We start from the raw sequence: 16,612 nt of genomic DNA, 5'->3' as shown, positions 1-16,612 counted from the left end.
GGAAAAAACAGAAAATTCCCAGACTGTGGAGCTAACATCCCGGAATGTCCCCCACCACACATTTATGGGAATGTGCAGAGTCCCTCAGCTAAAACGTCCACTGGGGACTTCATCTCCCACATGAGACAGAAGGCCCCGCAAGCACAGGCTCAGGACCACATATGCCCTGCGCCTGCCATTGGGGCTGCCCAAGGCTAAGCCACAGGAACCTCCGGAGCACAACTGGTGCCTGCCCTGCCCCTCTGCCTGGCCAGTGCTGCGCAGTCTCAGCTCCACACCACCTCCCTGACCCCAGTCTGTCAGGTTGTACTGCCAAGGGTTGTCTGAAGACTGTTTTCACACGCCAATCCTGTTGTTAGACATTCCTTTGTGGAACTGGTTACCAGAAGTAATCTCCCCAGTGGCCTGGGAGCTCCCAGGGGCTGGAGCTGGAGTTGCTCATCATGTGGCACTGCACACACAAGGCACAGTAGTGAGTGAATGCACCAAGGGACCCTCGTCCTAGCCACACAGCACCCCAAGTCACGGCAAACTTAGTTAAGACTGGGAGAGTTTAACATCTGGACCTGGTTAGGGCTGAGACTGCAAGTTGTGTCACGCCTGGAAACCAGGCGTTCATGTGGGCAGTGTGTCTGCTCCTGCTTCCACTGCACTCCAGCGACCAGGCATCAAAACTGAGGACACTGAGGCCACTGTCCTTCAGGAAGGTCACTTGGTATTCATGCAGGCCCTGAGGTGTGTGCTCTTTCCAGAGTCCCCAGCATGTGTACAGAGGTGACTTGTCTATGTTTGTGGTTAGAGATGTGCACAGCTGGCCCGCCTGCCTGTGTCTGTGTGTTCGCCCAATAAGACCTGAGACGTCAAGAGATTCTGTGTAGATGAAAGGCCAGCGCTAGGGGCAGATGGAGTACCAGAGTATCAGAAAGGAGAGAGCAGCGGACACCTCTGCAGAGCTCTCCAAGGCTGGAGAAAGAACCATCCTAAAAGATTATCCAGTGCTCACACAGGACGGGAAACAGTACCTGTTCCCATCAAAGAGACTGGAAAGACACAATTTATAAGGCATTGAGTGGAGTACTCAGAAAGGTCCTGCCTCAGTATTGGGCAGTCATTATCCCCACCCTAAATGCTGTCTTGGTCCCACCTAACAAACCATAAAAGCAAAAACTGAAAGGATCAAACTGTTTCCAAGTAATCTAACTGCATCCCAGAAAAAGCCTCAAGAATATTTATCAGAATATAATAATATCAAGCACCCAACAAGGTAAAATTCACATTGTCTGGCATCTGATCAAAGATTATGAGGCACACAAAGAAGCAGGAAAGTATGACCTGCAATGAGACCAAAAGGCAATCGATGGGAATCGATCCAGAACTGACGCAGATGTTAGAATTAGATGAGGACCGTTAACAACAGCTTTTTTTCACCCTGGGGGGGCCCAGCAGTGGCTCACACCTCCTTGTCTTGAAGGCATAGAGTGGCGCCCCTGCTAACGGTGCTGGCTGGCGGGCAGAGGCCACGCACCTGTGCCAGCCACCCGGGGCCTGTGGAGGCTCTGAGGCTCGGCAGCCTCCAAGACCCCGGCTGGTCAGCGACACACTCAGACCTGAGCCCCCAGCCACTGCCCCACCCTGCAGCCCCACCGCCACCCCAGGAGACAGGTCAGGGCAGATGGAGCCGGCTGGGCACCCCGTGGGCAACACTTTCTCCTCCCCCAACCCTAGGCAGAGCTGGTTCTTCCCAATCCCTCCCCCCAGCCCCTCCTCAGCCTTTTCTTGGGCACAAATTTGCATCCACAATGACTTGCATAACAAAAAATCACTCACACGGTTAATTACCACGGGTACAGTTGATAATTACAGGCACAATTACCCACTTGCTAATTTTGAGGGTGCAGAGCAGCTAATTACATCCACAATTAGGCAACTGCTGGGGCACAGGCCTTGTAATCAGACTCCCAGGGCGAGGCCCAGGTCGGGGGTGGGAGGGCTCAGGTGACCTGGTAAGGTCCCCCCCAGCTCCAGGGCAGGGGGCTTTTGGCCTAGAGGAAAGGGCCTGCGCAGAGGTTGCTGTCACCCCCCCGCCCTGGGACGATCCAGAGTGGTCAGCTCACAGGTCTGCATCCTGCAGAGACCCCTGGGACGCTGGCCACTCAGCCAGGGGTCCCCTGACCCACCTGCAGGGCAGGCCAAGAAGGCTCGGGCCAGCCAGCTTCGGGGACTCTGCACCTCGCGCACACACACTCGCACATGCATGCGCACACGTGCACAGACACACACACACACACACACTCTGCGCTCTGGGCTCTGGGAGGCTGCAGGCTGCTATCCAAGGTGCTGACCTCCCAGCTGCTGGGGGTGGGGGTGGCCCTTGCCACGGAGTCCGGCAGGGGGAGGCGCTGATCAGCCCGAGACAGCTGGGAGGGCCAGGCAGGGATGGTAATGGCACCTGGAAAGCCCCTCGAAGTCCTGTCCGCCGTCTCTGCCACCTGTGCCCATGACCAGCCACCCAGAGGCCTCCTCGGCGGCCTGAGGACTCAGGGTCGGCTCTGTCTCAAGGTGGCCTGGTCAGATGCACGGAAACGCCAGCTCGGGGTAGGGCGGGGCTCCCTTGGTGGGTCCAGGGGGGTCAACGCTGCAAACCACAGGCCGGCCCAGCCTCGGACATGACCTGACGAGCACAGTTCACCTTAAAATGTTGAATTAACTGTTGCATTTGTTTCCTGGGGACGCTGTGACAAAATGTCACAAACTGGGTGGCTTCAAACAGCAGAGATTGATTTGCTCAGTTTTGGAGACCAGAAGGCTGAGGTCAGTGTCCCTGGGCTGAAATCAAGGTGTCATCAGGGTGGGCAGTTGGGGGAGGAGCAGAGGGCTTCCTGGAGCTGGTGGCATCCGGGGGCCTCCAGTGGCAGAGAACTGCAGAGGCCCGGCCACATCTGGGGCTCCGACAAGCGACGAGGCTCCTTCCCCGCCGGCTTCCTGCTCCTCTGGGGCTGAGCAACGCCTGCTGTGCCTCGACCTCCACCCCAGCTCCCCCAAGACTGGAGACTGGGAAAGGCCGTGCCGGGGCGCAGACCTCCCTCCCCTCGGGCCTCCCACCCTTTCCAGCATCAGCAGGCAGCTGGGGGCTGTCCCTGGACCTGGGGCAAGAGCCATCACCCCCTCCTCAGTGCCCCACTCACCTGCCCCTTCTGCCGCTTCCTCTTGGCCTTGCCCCACCCCACGTGGGACACGCTGCTATCCCCACACTGGATCATAGCTTTTAAATGTTTATTCATTTACACCTGCAGCTTTATTGAGATATATCTGATATATGGAAAACAGCACATATTTAGAGTGTGCAATTTGAGAAGTTTTGACATTTTACACACCCATGAAGCCATCACCATGGTCGAGATAACAGACTTCCCGTCACCTGCAAAGTTTCTGAGTGCCCTGTGGCAAGTCTGTCCCTGCAGTCCCCAGCGCAGCTGGCCCCTCATCTTCAGGTCTGCATACACCTGGAAGCAGCCGCAGGCGCCGCTCAAGCCCACGGTTCACTCCTCACTGCTGAGATTTCGCTGTGCGAACGCGAGTTGCTTGTTTCCAGTTTTAGCAAACACAAATAAACCTGCTGCAAACACTCTCGTCCGAGCAGTGGCCTGGACATGTTTGCTTCTGCAGGAGTGGACATGGGAGACGCACGTTTCTGCAAAGGGTGCAACGTTCCATGTCCCTGCACCTTCCAGAGCCCTGCAGCCTCCCCAGCACCTGGCCAGGTCTGTCTTCCCATCGGAGCCATCCTCACGGTGTTACTGGCGTCTCCTTGTGCTTTGAATTTCCAAGTGAGACGTGAAAAGTGGATCCCAGCTGCCCCTCCTCAGATGCGCCCAGCAGGGGAAGCCTCATCTTTCCTTCTGCTGCCACCGAGGGCTCTCCCTGCCACCTCCTTCTGCCCTTGCCTCTCATGGCCTTTCCAGGAGCCAGTCACTCACGCCCCAGGCCCCACCTGAGGCGCACGGCCAGTGGGGCTCCCCAGGGGCTGGCCCCCAACTGCGCCTGGCCCACACCCTCCGCCCCAGGAAAGGCAGCCTGCAGGAGAGGTGCTCATAGCAGTTCTAGAAAAAATAGCTATGCACATGCCCGCCCTTCTCAAAAGTGTGAAATTCTGGCAGTTAGCTTGGGCTTGAAGCAGCCCAACAGGAAACCAGTTGCTTTTGTAGGAGTGTGGTCTGTCCTGAGGGCTCTGTCCCTGCTGTCCTCCCTGGCAAGCCAGGTCCAAGGGGCTGGGAGGGTTTGGGGAGGGTATGTAGCGGCTGGTCTAACTGCATAAGCACCATCGTGAGATCAGGCACTGGTTGAGCATTTGCTGTATGCAATAAGGATACAGCAGGATATGTGTCCCCAAAGCTGCTTGGACAGACAGAGCCGAGAACAGAATAGATGCCCACGGTCTCAGCTGCCAGGCCCGGGGGAGGGGTGTCCCGAAGGCGGGGCTGGAGGAAAAGCTCAGTGAGACTTTTCTTTTTTAGATAAAATTACATTTGGAGGGCGGGCACAGTGGCGCATGCCTGTAATCCCAGCACTTTCGGAGGCTGAGACAGGAGGATCGCTTGAGCCCAGGAGTTGGAGGTTGCAGTGAGCTATGATGATGCCACTGCACTTCAGCCTGGGTGACAAAGTGAGACTCTGTCTCAAACAAACAAAATGATATTTGGAGATCACTGTCTCATAAAGGGAAACGCGCCAGCAGTTCAGTGCCTGGAGAGTCACCAGGTTTGTAGTAACAACACTCTGATAGCGATGGGCTCTCACGCATCACACACCTGTCTCACCTGGTGCCAGGTCACTGAGGAGCGGGCAGGCGACCTGTCTGGGGGCTGATGCTCAGCTCTGCGGCCCTCCTGTGCTGTACTAGGCACACTTTACCTGCGTTACGATGCTCACAGCTTACCTGTCAGCGAGGCTTTTACATTCGTGCCACGCAAACCCACAGGGCACATTCCCAGCACCGGGAGGCCCGCGCGCCCCTTCCAGACAACCATGCCACCGTGGACGGCGCCACCTGCTCCTGAATCTCTGTCAGACAGGATCTGTGTCCAGCACCTTCCCTCGGCATCACTGAGGTCAACTACACTGTGGAGACATCAGTGTCGCCTCCTCTCACCCCCCAGTGGCATCGCACTGAGCAAACAGCCCGGTGCCCACCGGCCCACTGGACACTGCTGCCGGGTCCATCGATGAATAAAGCCACCACGGACATTCTGGTGTCTTTCTGGTGGACAAAGGTATCCATTTCCCAAGTGCATATTCAGGAGTGGGGTTGCTGGGTCACACGGCAGAATTACCTTTAACTTTATAGAAAATGCAAAACAGTTTTGCAAAGTGGCTACACCGTGTTACGCTTCGGCCAGCAGTGCATGGGCGCACCTGTCCCACGGCTGTCATCGTTTGATACGTCTTTCAAATTCGAGCCAGCAGGGTGTGTGCAGTGGAATCTCCCTGCGGTTTTCATCTGCGTCTCTCAGACGCCGGCAATGACACGCACCTTTTCGTTTGCCGTCCGCCATTTGTGCAGCTTTTGTGAAGTCCCTGTTTGTGTCATGCGCATTTTCTGTTGGGTTGGTTTTTTTTTTTATTACTGGCTTGTAGAATTCTCTATTCCTTTGTCAGGCATGAATTTTGCAAACATTTCTCCAAGTCTGTGGCTTGCTTTCTTACTTTCATAAGGATACCTTTTGGTTTCTTACATTCTAAAGAGGAATTTACATTTCATTTTTCTCAGTAACAGCAAAACACTAATCTAAACAATATATACTCAGGAAGAGAGAGTAGACGGGCGGTGACCAGAGCTGGGGGCGGGATGGGGGTGGAGAGAGGTTGATAACGGGTACAAATGCACAGTCAGAAGAAACAGCTAGTCTACGGCCAAACCACGCTGTCTCGGAAGCTAAGCAGGGTCGGGCCGGGTTAGCGCTTGGATGGGAGAAGAAACAGCTAGTGGACAACAGAGCAGCGGCGCGACTATGATTTACGATAATCTACTGCACGTTCCAAAATAGCTGAAAGGGAGTTATTCCAAAGTTTCCGGCATAAAGAAAGACAAATACTTAAGGCGATGGACATTCCCAATCACCCTGACTCAATCTTTACACGTAGCAATGTATTGTCACATGTATTCCCAAAATACACCCATCATTGTATCAATAAAAACAAACAACAGAGATTAAAATATAATCTTTTCCAGAAACAATATAGTTCATGTAATAAGAATTAAATAGACATTAGGGGTTTTTCCCATACTGTTTTTCACTGAATTTGAATCCTATATCGAGGAAACAAAATGCTAAGAACGAGCCAGTCTGAAGAAGCCCCGGAGCCTTCCCCGCACCACACAGCGCCGCGGGCGAAACGCGAAAGGCTCCGCTGCGGCTGCTGCCGACACGGCGATCGCGGCGAGCGGGGCCTGCAGCCCGCAGCCCCGCAGCCCCGCAGCCCCGGCCATCGGCGCTTCCCCCGCGCCCGGTGCCGCCTGCGCCCTGGGAAACCCCCGCCCGCTGCGCTCGCGAAGCCCGTCTCCCACGTGTCCCCGGTGCTCTGGGGGCTCAGCTGTCACTGCCGGGCCTACGAGCCGTCTCCCGTTGACGGCAGCACGTGGCGCGAAGACAACCCCCAGGCTCGCGTCCCCACGGCAGCCTTCCTCTCTCCAGGGAACTGCATGGGGCCTTTGTCAAAAACCCGGTGACCGTGACGCGTGGCTCCGTCTGGGCTGTTCTGTCCCACTGACGTGCTGGCCTTCGCGCCAGCACCCCGCTCCCGACACGTGGGAGTGTCCACGCTCCAGTTCTGTGCTGGATTGTCGTGGCTATTTTAGGTCCCCTGCATGCCCATATACATTTTCGGAATCAGTTTGTCCATTTCTATGAAAAACCTGCCGGGATTTTGATTGCGGCAGCACCAGATCTATGAGCTTGGACAGAACCACCCCCTTGGCGACACTGAGTCGAGTCCCCCGCTCCGCGAACGTGGTCTCGTCCTCCACGCAGGTCCTCCGCGACTTCTCCAATTCCAGTGTAAGGACCTTCATTCACATCTTCCCGAATGCATCCCTCGGCGTCCTGCTCTTGGCGCCTTTGCTCCCGGTGCGTTTTACATTTTCCGACTGTTGCTAGGTTTATGACTACAGACGACCCTGCCATGTGACCCTCGGGAAGGTGACCGCAGCCGTGTGGCTCTTCTGCTGCACACGACCGAGGCACCTCTGAGTTCTTGGTTCACCTCCTTCCTCCCTAAACTCGATGCTTATTTCTTTTTCTTGCCTATTTTTCGTGACTGGAACCGCCCGCGCGCTGGGGTGGTGGAGCGGTGAGAACAGGCGTCCTTGTCAAACATCCGAACCGGACTGAGGGCAACTAGCAACGCGGCACGGCGCGACACCAACCAGCCACCGAGCGGCTCGCACCCAGAACACGCGCGCAAACCCGCGAACCGAGCATGCGCAGGCACGCTGTTGGGGGGGCGGCACCTCGTGCTCTCGCGAGACCCTGTGCCTGACGTGACCGCCCCGGGCGGATGCGCCGGACCCAGCAGCGGGAGATCCGCGGCGATGGCGTCGGTCGCGATCGCGGAGTCCAGGCCCGACTGTCCTCTGCTGACCCAGCCGGTTTGCATCGGGCCGAGAACTCAGTCAAAGGCATCAGCCACGGCGGGAACCGAATCAACAAGTCTCCGTGGGCGTGGCCGCCCCACGTCCGCCCCGCCGTGTGCCGAGCGGCGTCCTCACCCGCCGCAGCCCGGACTGACTATGTGGAGCCGGGAGGGGTCAAGGCGAGGCCGTCTGGGCCGAATCCAGCGTGGCTGGTGTCCCGCGAACCCGGGACCTGGGCACGGACGGACGCGGGGAGGACACCGCGCAGGGTGGAGGCAAAGGCCAGGGAGCCGCTCTCGAGCCGACACCGCCGGCGCCCAGCGGAGCCCGGGAGGGCAGAGCCGGCGCCCTGGGCCGCCGAGTGAAGCTCTGTGGCTCCAGGCCCGGCCCGGCCCGTGGGCCTCCGCTCCGGCAGCCCCGGGATTCCCGCGTGACAGCCCCGGACGGGCAGCGCGTCCGGCGTGAGCCGCGAACCGACCGACACGCCGCGCAGCCGGACCAGCTCGGGCGAAGGCCTACCTGGGAACCGCCTGGGATCACGCTGGTGACGGCGCTGGGGGCCGGGTGTCGGCCTGCAGCGAGCAGCCGCGCCTCCGACCGCGCCCCACCAGGGCCGGGGTTCACCGCGGCCGCCCCGTAACGTTAGGGCACCCAGAGACCAGGCAGGGCCGCCACGGGGAGTCTGCGTCCGGGCTGGGGCCGTCTGGTCACCTAAGCCAGGACCCACGTGTGTCTCTGGGTCCCCCTGCCCCGCCCAGCCCATCGGCAGGACGACAGCCCCGGCGAGCACACGGCAGACTCCGCCTGTGTCCCGGCTGGGCCGCGCTGCGGGAGCGCAAGGCGCGAGCTCGGCTTCCGGCCCTGGGTCGCGGGGGGCCGGTGTGCTCAGCGCCAGGGACGCCCCTGCCTGTGTTTTAGTTGCCGATTCTAACAGGCGGCTGCAAACAGAACCCTCGGCGACTCTAAAATGGGAAAACTGGGAAAAACAGGCAAAACGAATACAGATAAATTTGTTTTTAATAAAGGAGTTAATTTTCTTTCAATCCTATATAAAACAATAGCAATTAAAAACTTCATTTTTGAAAGTAAAATATTTACATATGAACAAGTAACTGTGCAAAATTTACATGAAAAAATGGAAAGACGGGGATTTCCTAAAAGACAAAATAAAAGGTGTAACAGTTCCTGGGTGTTGATAAAAATACTGATCAGCGTTCAGTTCGCACACGCGAATCAAAGTCTAAGGTGAGAATTCAAACGGAGAGAGCAGAGTATTTACAGTCATAAAAGTACTATTGATAGACAATCTCATACAATAACCTCTGAAAATATAAAGAACCAATTAGTATTATTTGTCATAAAAAAATAGGTACAAAGAAGGGGCTTTGCCCTGGGCCCGGCAAAGCGGGCCGGGCTTGCATACAGTCTCTTAGCAAAATAATTATAGTTTACATAGCCATCTGCGTCCTGTGCCAAAGAGCTTGTACAGTCACCGACAAAATACACCGTTTTCCAACACTTGATTCACACTGAAAAACAGTCTTTGATGATTCTTCTCAAGTTTGATTTTATTTAATCTAAGTTTTCACTTTTAGCTAAAAAACACAGTGCAAGTAAAATATATTTATGCTGAAAAGGTTCTCATCTCTTTAACTTTACAGCTTTACAAACTATAGCAAATAAAATGCGTCTGTACAGGTGCTAACCACACACACTCAGGAGGAGCCGCCTGCGGGGGCTCGGCCTCTCCCGGGCAGAAACGCGACTGCGCTCCCAGGTGACGGCGCTGCGGTGACTCGCGTGTTCCTCGAGGATTCTGAACCGGGGCGGGGGAGATAAATAGTCTAAAAATCAGTTTGCTTTGCCAACTGACTTTACAAAAATAAAATAAATGAAATGAGGTCGTCAACTGCAGACATACACCTACACAGTAAGTTAGATGGAACTAAAACAAGATGCACAAATAATGTGGAAACTGCTATGCGTTGACAGAGGGCAGCTAATTAATTATTTGCTAAACGATCCATCAGTCTTTATATATGGCTTGTTTGGCAAGAAGGCCACTCAATCAAAGATGAGTTAAGATTTAATTGTCCTCTAAGAGTATCCACAGGCCTTTGTATTCTCTCGGTTACAGAAACGTATTTTCTTTCATACTGGAGTTGATTTAGAAACAGGAATATAAAACTGTTCCATTGTAAAGAGGTGGCTGTTTTTTAAACAATATTCCATTTGCTTGTTACAAAAAGGCGTAATCTGCAAATATATAAAAACGTCCCAGGCGTCTGTCACACGCCATGCCGCCCGCGTCACTTGAGGAATGCTTTGTAGAGCAACAGTGAATGGCTTGTCTCGCGCTCGTTTTCTAAACAGAATATGAGGTCCCTGAGGTTGACCCGCGTGATTCTTTGTCGCGTGAACTGTCTGGGGGTTCCAACGCCAGAGCTGCCTGGGACCACCGAGCCTGGGCCCGACCCCTGGTGACAAGAAAGAGACAGTCATGTTAGTGGTGCTCGGAGGTGGGCTGAGGGCAGGAGGAAAAGGGGCGACTCATGTTTGGAGGCCCCTCAAGGACCTTGTGTCACCTCACCTCCATCACGTCACCCCACCGGGCACAGACTACAGAACTCCCAACGGACAGCTCTCGTTGCTCCGTTCGGCAAAACTAAGTGTCTGTGTTCTGATGTTAAAGTTGCTCGTGTATATTCAAGTACAAAGATTACAACGGCACTTTACGGCATTTCTCCTTCAAGGTCTAAGACGCTGGAGGTCGCGAGTCCTGCCCGGCCTGCGTGCCGGCGGCCCTGCAGCCAGGGGCCCAGGCCTGGCCGTGCCCTGCTGTGTCCTTTCTCCTGTCTCCAGCCCCAGGGCGACTCTGCCTCACTTCTTGCTGTGTCTCCGACCTCAATTACTCGTGGGAGAGTTAAGGGAGAGGCACCACTGAGGTCCCTCCTTTAGACCCGGCTCCGAGTCACTTTGGTGGCCACTTTTCCTTGTTCGAAGGAACTATTTAGGTTTCCTTAGCAGTTCCCTCTTTAGTCTCCGTAACAGCCCTCAAGGAGCATTTTGTGCTAGAGACAAACTGGGACCCCTCCTAGGGCTGGGTGACATCAACAGTGAGAAGGAACGAGGAGAACGGGCGCCACCGCCATGACACCGCCTGGCAGCGGCCGTCCCTTGAGGGGCACCTGGCGGTCTGGACCACGCACCACCCCTGGACACTCGGCCTGGCCTCTGGGGCACGGCCCGCCAGGCGGCATGGCCAGGGCCAAGCTGGAGAGGGGCCTGCTCTCTCCTCTCTGATCTTGTTTTCAGAATCATCCGAACACATGGGCGCCCCCCCCCGGGGGTGAGCTCACTGGCTTCGGACCAGACCTCTCCTTCCGCTTGCGAACGTGGCCACGGGCAGAAGAACCCACGTCTCCCACTCTGTCATCGCCTTCGCTGCACACTGACCTGCACCCGGCTCAGGGCTCATGGAAATGGCACTTTGGACCCCAACCTGCCCCATCCCAGGGCTCCTGAAAGGAGCAAATAAAAGGAGGCCAGCCTAGGACTCAGGCGTGCCGTACAAATGGCACCTGCTGCGAACACTCCGAGCAAAACCCACACAGAAAGAATCGCCGCCTGCCCGAATCCCAGCTGGCCCAGGGCTCCGCGCACAGGCAGAGGTGGCCCTGCTCCGGGCTCTGCCACGCTCCCCGGCACCCACCCAGACCGGCCCGGAACCTCAGACCGCAGCACCGCCAGCGCCTCAGGACTGCCTCGGAGGAGAAACGTCCAGTCCTGGGGGCGGGGGATGGATCCACCAAGGACCCCCACCCAAGCAGTGGGCTGAGAGCTCCGAGCCCACGGCAGGCCTGGGAGAGCAGCAAGTGGCTCTGGGTGTGGGGGCTTTCTAATCCCCTCCGCCTGTCCCCAGCACACAGCCAGACAGCAAGCAGTTCCGGTGAAAGTGGCAGCCAGCACCAGCGTGTCGCGCAGCTCTGACAGCACAAGACCTGCCCAGACCCCTCCTCTCCCACCCCTACTGTCCGTGGGATCCACACACATGTGTCAGGCCAGCGAGAGCGGGCTGTGAGGAACGGTAGTAACAAAAGCCTCACACATGAGCTAGACATCATGTCCAGGAGGCCCAGGACAACATGCTGCCCAGCCGCCCACGTCCTGATATCTCCTCCAAAAACAACTGTGAACTACGGAGGGGAGAGCGGACCCATGAGAACATCACGCCATCTGCACAAGGGGAAGACAAGGAACGCCCAGACTTCAGAGAGACTCACATAAGAGCATCGGCACATCCCAGAGTGTGATCTGCCACCCCCCACCAAGGCCACGTGGCAAAGACAGAGGAGGGGGCGGGGGCTGAGCCAATGGGAACCACGGCCAGGAAGGCTGCGGCGTCCCAAGACCAGAGACCCCGGACAGGTGTGCAGGCAGGTCAGAGCACAGGGAAGGCACCTGCGGCATGGGGCGGGAAGGGGTCCTCAGAGGGCAAGGGTGTCCCAGGGAGCCCCCTGGCTGGTGGGTGACAACGGGGAAAGAAGCCAAGGGAGCAGTTCAGGGTCCTGCGAGACAAGAGCCTCCCCATGGGCCACCGTGCAGCCTGCCCAACGGCCTGCACTTCGCAACGCCGCCAGGAGAGGGAGCCATTGAGCCACGGAGCCTGGAAACCACCAAAAACCACAGAAATGAACAGGAGGGTGGGAGCCGCCGTGAACTGTCAGAAAATGAAATTCCACACGTATCAGTGACAAATCTACCCTTGAAAAACAAGAAAACTGTAAGACAATGCTTTCAACAAAATAGAATGTACTTAAAACCAGCATTAAAGTATATGGGAGTCACTTTGAATCAAAAACTCCCAAAACTAGGAAACACTTAAAAAATCAACAAAAAATAAAAAAACAAGGAAATGAAACTGGAGTTTACTGAACCCTGACTTAAGACAGAAAGGGAAGGAAGAGCCCAGTTACCTCAGAAAGGGGCGGCCACAGGGAGGGCAGGCGCAAGGACACAGTGGGACGGTCACAGGGACGGGGGCGGGGACACAGTGGGATGGCCACAGGGAGAAGGGTGGCCGCCCGCGGGGACACACCAGACAGTGAGGGGCGCACAGCGTGAGGAAACACAGTGGGCGCGGAGGTGGCGAAGAGGGAACCGTTCTCGTGTCATCAGAGTCCCCGAGGAAGAAAATCAGTGCGATGGAGCAGAGGGATATTTGAACCACAAGCCAAGAAAACGTCCCCAATACAGAAAAAGACCCAAGTCCGCACGTGGGAAGGGCCCAGTGGGTACCTGGGACAACCAGCCCAGAGCAACCAGCTCCGAGCCAGTCCTCGTGAAACCGTTGGTTTTCAAAGATGACGCTAGGACTGCCAGGGGGAAAGAGGACGTGGCCCACGCTGACACGTGGGAGCGTCCCTGAGCGCCCACCGGAAGTTCAGTTAAGCAGCAAAGGACACACGCCTGGAGGAGAAGCTCAGCGAAGACAGAAATGCCCATGGGAATAAAACACGGGAGTCCGGACGGAGCATGCCCGTCGCGTCGGTGAAGGTGAACGGGGTTAACTCATCTGTTAAAAGAAGACCTCCAGTGTGGCTCATAAAACAAAACACAACCACATGCTGAGCAGAGACTCGCCTTCACCAAAGAGATTCGGAAGGGCGGAGGGCAGTGACGCGGGGACCGCGGGCCGACAAGCAGAGGCCGGGTGACGACAAACGTGGACACTTCCTAACGCTAAAAGCTAGGTCTTTACGTACCTAGTATTGGTATTTACGTGCCAAGTAACACGGCAGCCGCCTCTGCACACCAAAACCTGCAGGACACGCGGGGTAGAGACACCTGCTAACGACAGAGATTAGCCACAAACCCACACCCGGATCCCGGCTTCCAAACGCCATCTCCGGCCAAAGGAACCCGCGCTCCCGGGAGAAACGGCCGACTGCACGGCTGTGGCAGGGAAAATAAAAGATGAGCCTGGGCCATGTCGCGGGGTCAGAAAGTAAGCAGAAGAGCGTGGGCCACGGCGAGAGGACACAGGGACCAACCGAAAGGAGCTCACGGTGGCCAAAGCCGGGGCCACAGGAGCAACAACATGGACAGAACGGATTGTCCCACAGACGTGCCCACAGCAGCTAAGTGACCGCCGGACGGACCGCGGTGGGCGTGGGGAGGAAGGGGCAGTTCTCTCTACAGGGGACCCCAGTCAATAAACGCGGACGCCAGTCTGGAAAGGCTGTGCCCCGTGCGTCCCGGCAAGGGCAACACGTGGAGACGGCGGAACGATCAGCGTTGCCGGGGCTGGGGCAGGGCGGGCTGGCGGGCAGCGCTCGGGGGATCTCAGGGCAGCGCAGTCGCTCTGCACGGGCACGCAGAGGTGGCGCGGCCATCACGCATTTGTCAGAACCCACGGAACGCACGGCACACGCGGGAACCCTCGTGTAAACTACTGACTCGAGTGATGACGCGTCAACGGAGGTTCACGCGCTGTAGCAAATGCCCCGCAGTGAGGGGACAGTGACAGCAGGGGAGGCTGGGTGGGGCAGCACGCGGGAAATCTCTGCACTTTCCTCTCGTTTTTCAGTGAACCTAAAACTGCTCTGAAAAATAAGGTTAATAGTTTTTTTAGAAATTAAGAAAAAAATCAAATAAGGTCTTTAGTGAATAATATCACACCAATGTTTAACATCAGGGGAAACTGGGTGAGGGATATTTGAAACTCTATGTACTACTTCTGTAACTTTTCTGTAAGTCTAGAATTAACTCAAAGTTAAAAGAAAAAGACCCACCCTACAGGAATAATCCTAAATTTGAAATAGGGCCAGGCACCATGGCTCATGCCTGTGATCCCAGCACTTTGGGAGCCCAAGGAGGGAGGATCACTTTAGCTCAGGACTTCGAGGCCAGCCTGGGCAGCATAGTGAGACCCCCGTCTCTCCAAAATATAGAAAAATTAGTGCCTGTCGTCCCAGCTACTCGGGAGGCTGAGGCAGGAGGATCCCTTGAGCCCAGGAGTTGGAGGCTGCAGTGAGCTGTGATTGCACCACTGCACTCCAGCCCAGGCAACAGAGCAAGACTCCATCTCTTAAATAAAAAAGACAGAAATAGAAGGTAAAAAGGAAAAAAAAGGATACATTTTTTTAAAAGAGATTTTTAAAAGATTCAAGAGAAAGTAAAAATTGCTCACCCAGGTAAAGAAGATACAACATACAATTAACAGGAACCTCTGATAAGGAAGACAACAGAATAGAAAATACAAAACTTTTTAAAACTATCATTAGGCAAAATATGTTCCTAAATAAAAAAGATGTGAAACTGCACATCGGAAGAACACAACGCACCCGAGGACACAAACCCGGAATAGCCAATCCCAGATGCACTACAGCAAAACCACAAGGCTTCAAGGAAAAAAGTCTTTGGACACCTAGACAAAAGGATAAAAAAGGACATAAAGTCAGATTATCACCAGGCTTTGACAGCAACACTTACACCGGCGGGAAAAACCTGTATTTCAGATACTCAAGAAAAGAAAAGCTATTCAAACTGACCCTCAGGTATAAAAGGTGCAAACCTACATTCCCATGAGCCATTCCAGAAGAGTCTGGAGGAGAGTGAGACGCAGGCCGGCGCGGTGGCTCTTGGCCGTCATCCCAGCGCTTGGGGAGGCCAAGGTGGGAGGGTCGCCTGAGGCCAGGAGTCCGAGAGAAAGATTCGGAGAAACAGAGTGGAGGCAGCAGCGCCAAGACAGGCCGAAAGCATTAACTGAACTGTTCCTGGCGGGTCTGAGATTAGAGGAGGGAAAGGGGAGACGCTGGCACGTGACAGCTAAATGCTCTTGCGACGTGTCAAGCTGCACAACGGGAGGAGGCACAGCCGAAACCACGGCTGCCTGCTTTCGATGTCCGCGAGGGCGGGGCAGCGCCAGCAGGTGCAGCCGTGAGACACTGTCATCCCATCACCGCCTGTGTCTGCCAGAACCAGCGTTCCTCTCTCCTCCCCCTCCTGCCCTCCCCTCCTCCACCCCCCAGCCCCTCGCCCCCACCCCAGGAGGCCCAGAACCGGAATCCTCCGTGTGGAAGACAAGGATGTCATTGTGCAGAATGTAAGTAAAGTCACAGGCCTCTGATTTGAACTGTCTGACCTGCAAAGAGCCGCATGCACTGACGAGCGTGTGTCTCCCGCACTGCCCGCTTTCCGCTGCGACCCCAGTGGCCGAGAAGGCCCCACGTCCCAGGTCTGGCCTTCAAATAGCACTTCCCGCCCAGAGGAACCAGCTCTTCTGCAGAAACGGCCACACCCAGGTCTGGAGGGGCGAAGGGGCAAGACTCTGACATTGCACACGCAGACTCAGCACCGTGTGTTACGACACGACTCAGGAAGCAGCCGGAGTCGCTGCCCTGGCACGAGCTGCACTGCAACAGGAATGAGAACTTCGACGCACTGAAACCCACCAATTATGTTTAAATCCATGAGTTTACAGTGATGAAAACATAAGGACATCGCTCAGCTGCTGAGGACGACAGGGACCGACTCATGACTGACTGGGTAAGGAAAAGGGGTCCCTTCAGCAGTAGCCCACCTCTCCTTTACGAACCGCGCCGCTAAGTAGCCAAACAATAGTTGAGGGGCAGAGTCTCCAAAAAAGGGTCCCAACTGGTAAGTGAGAAAGAGCTCACAGCTGTGGAATGTCGCCACTCGCAGCCGCCCAGAGGCCCGGCCCAGACCTGCGCCTCCCGGCCAGGGGGACAGCAGCGCCATGGTGCTGCCGCCGACGGGATCAGTCGGGAGACTCTGTGCCCAGCTGCCAACGTGCAGGGAGCTCAGAGGACAGAGGAACACGCAGAACTGCAGCACGGGGCGCGCCCAGCCATCCCTGACGCAGAAACACACAGGCAGACAGCCCCTCCCTCCGAGACGCGCTGTGAGGATAAGAAAGCAACGGAGGGGCGAGGACCACAGACCTGCCCACCACCAACA

The 16,612-nt window shown here is 56.0% G+C and overlaps 1 protein-coding gene across 1 annotated transcript in view; it reads right to left on the bottom strand.

The window, feature by feature from the left end:
* Nucleotides 1-8,629: 8,629 nt before the first annotated feature.
* The window catches only part of TAF4 (TATA-box binding protein associated factor 4), a 75,630-nt gene continuing 67,647 nt past the window's right edge, over nt 8,630-16,612 (bottom strand). The window contains exon 15 of the mRNA XM_045529322.1: nt 8,630-10,107. Within this exon, the coding sequence (XP_045385278.1) occupies nt 9,940-10,107 (168 nt within the window). The 3' untranslated portion in view covers nt 8,630-9,939. The remainder of the gene's footprint in view (nt 10,108-16,612) is intronic.

This window comes from Lemur catta, chromosome 17, assembly GCF_020740605.2.
Source record: "Lemur catta isolate mLemCat1 chromosome 17, mLemCat1.pri, whole genome shotgun sequence".
In the NCBI taxonomy this organism is placed as follows: domain Eukaryota; kingdom Metazoa; phylum Chordata; class Mammalia; order Primates; family Lemuridae; genus Lemur; species Lemur catta.
This window is presented reverse-complemented; position numbering and strand designations above follow the sequence as displayed.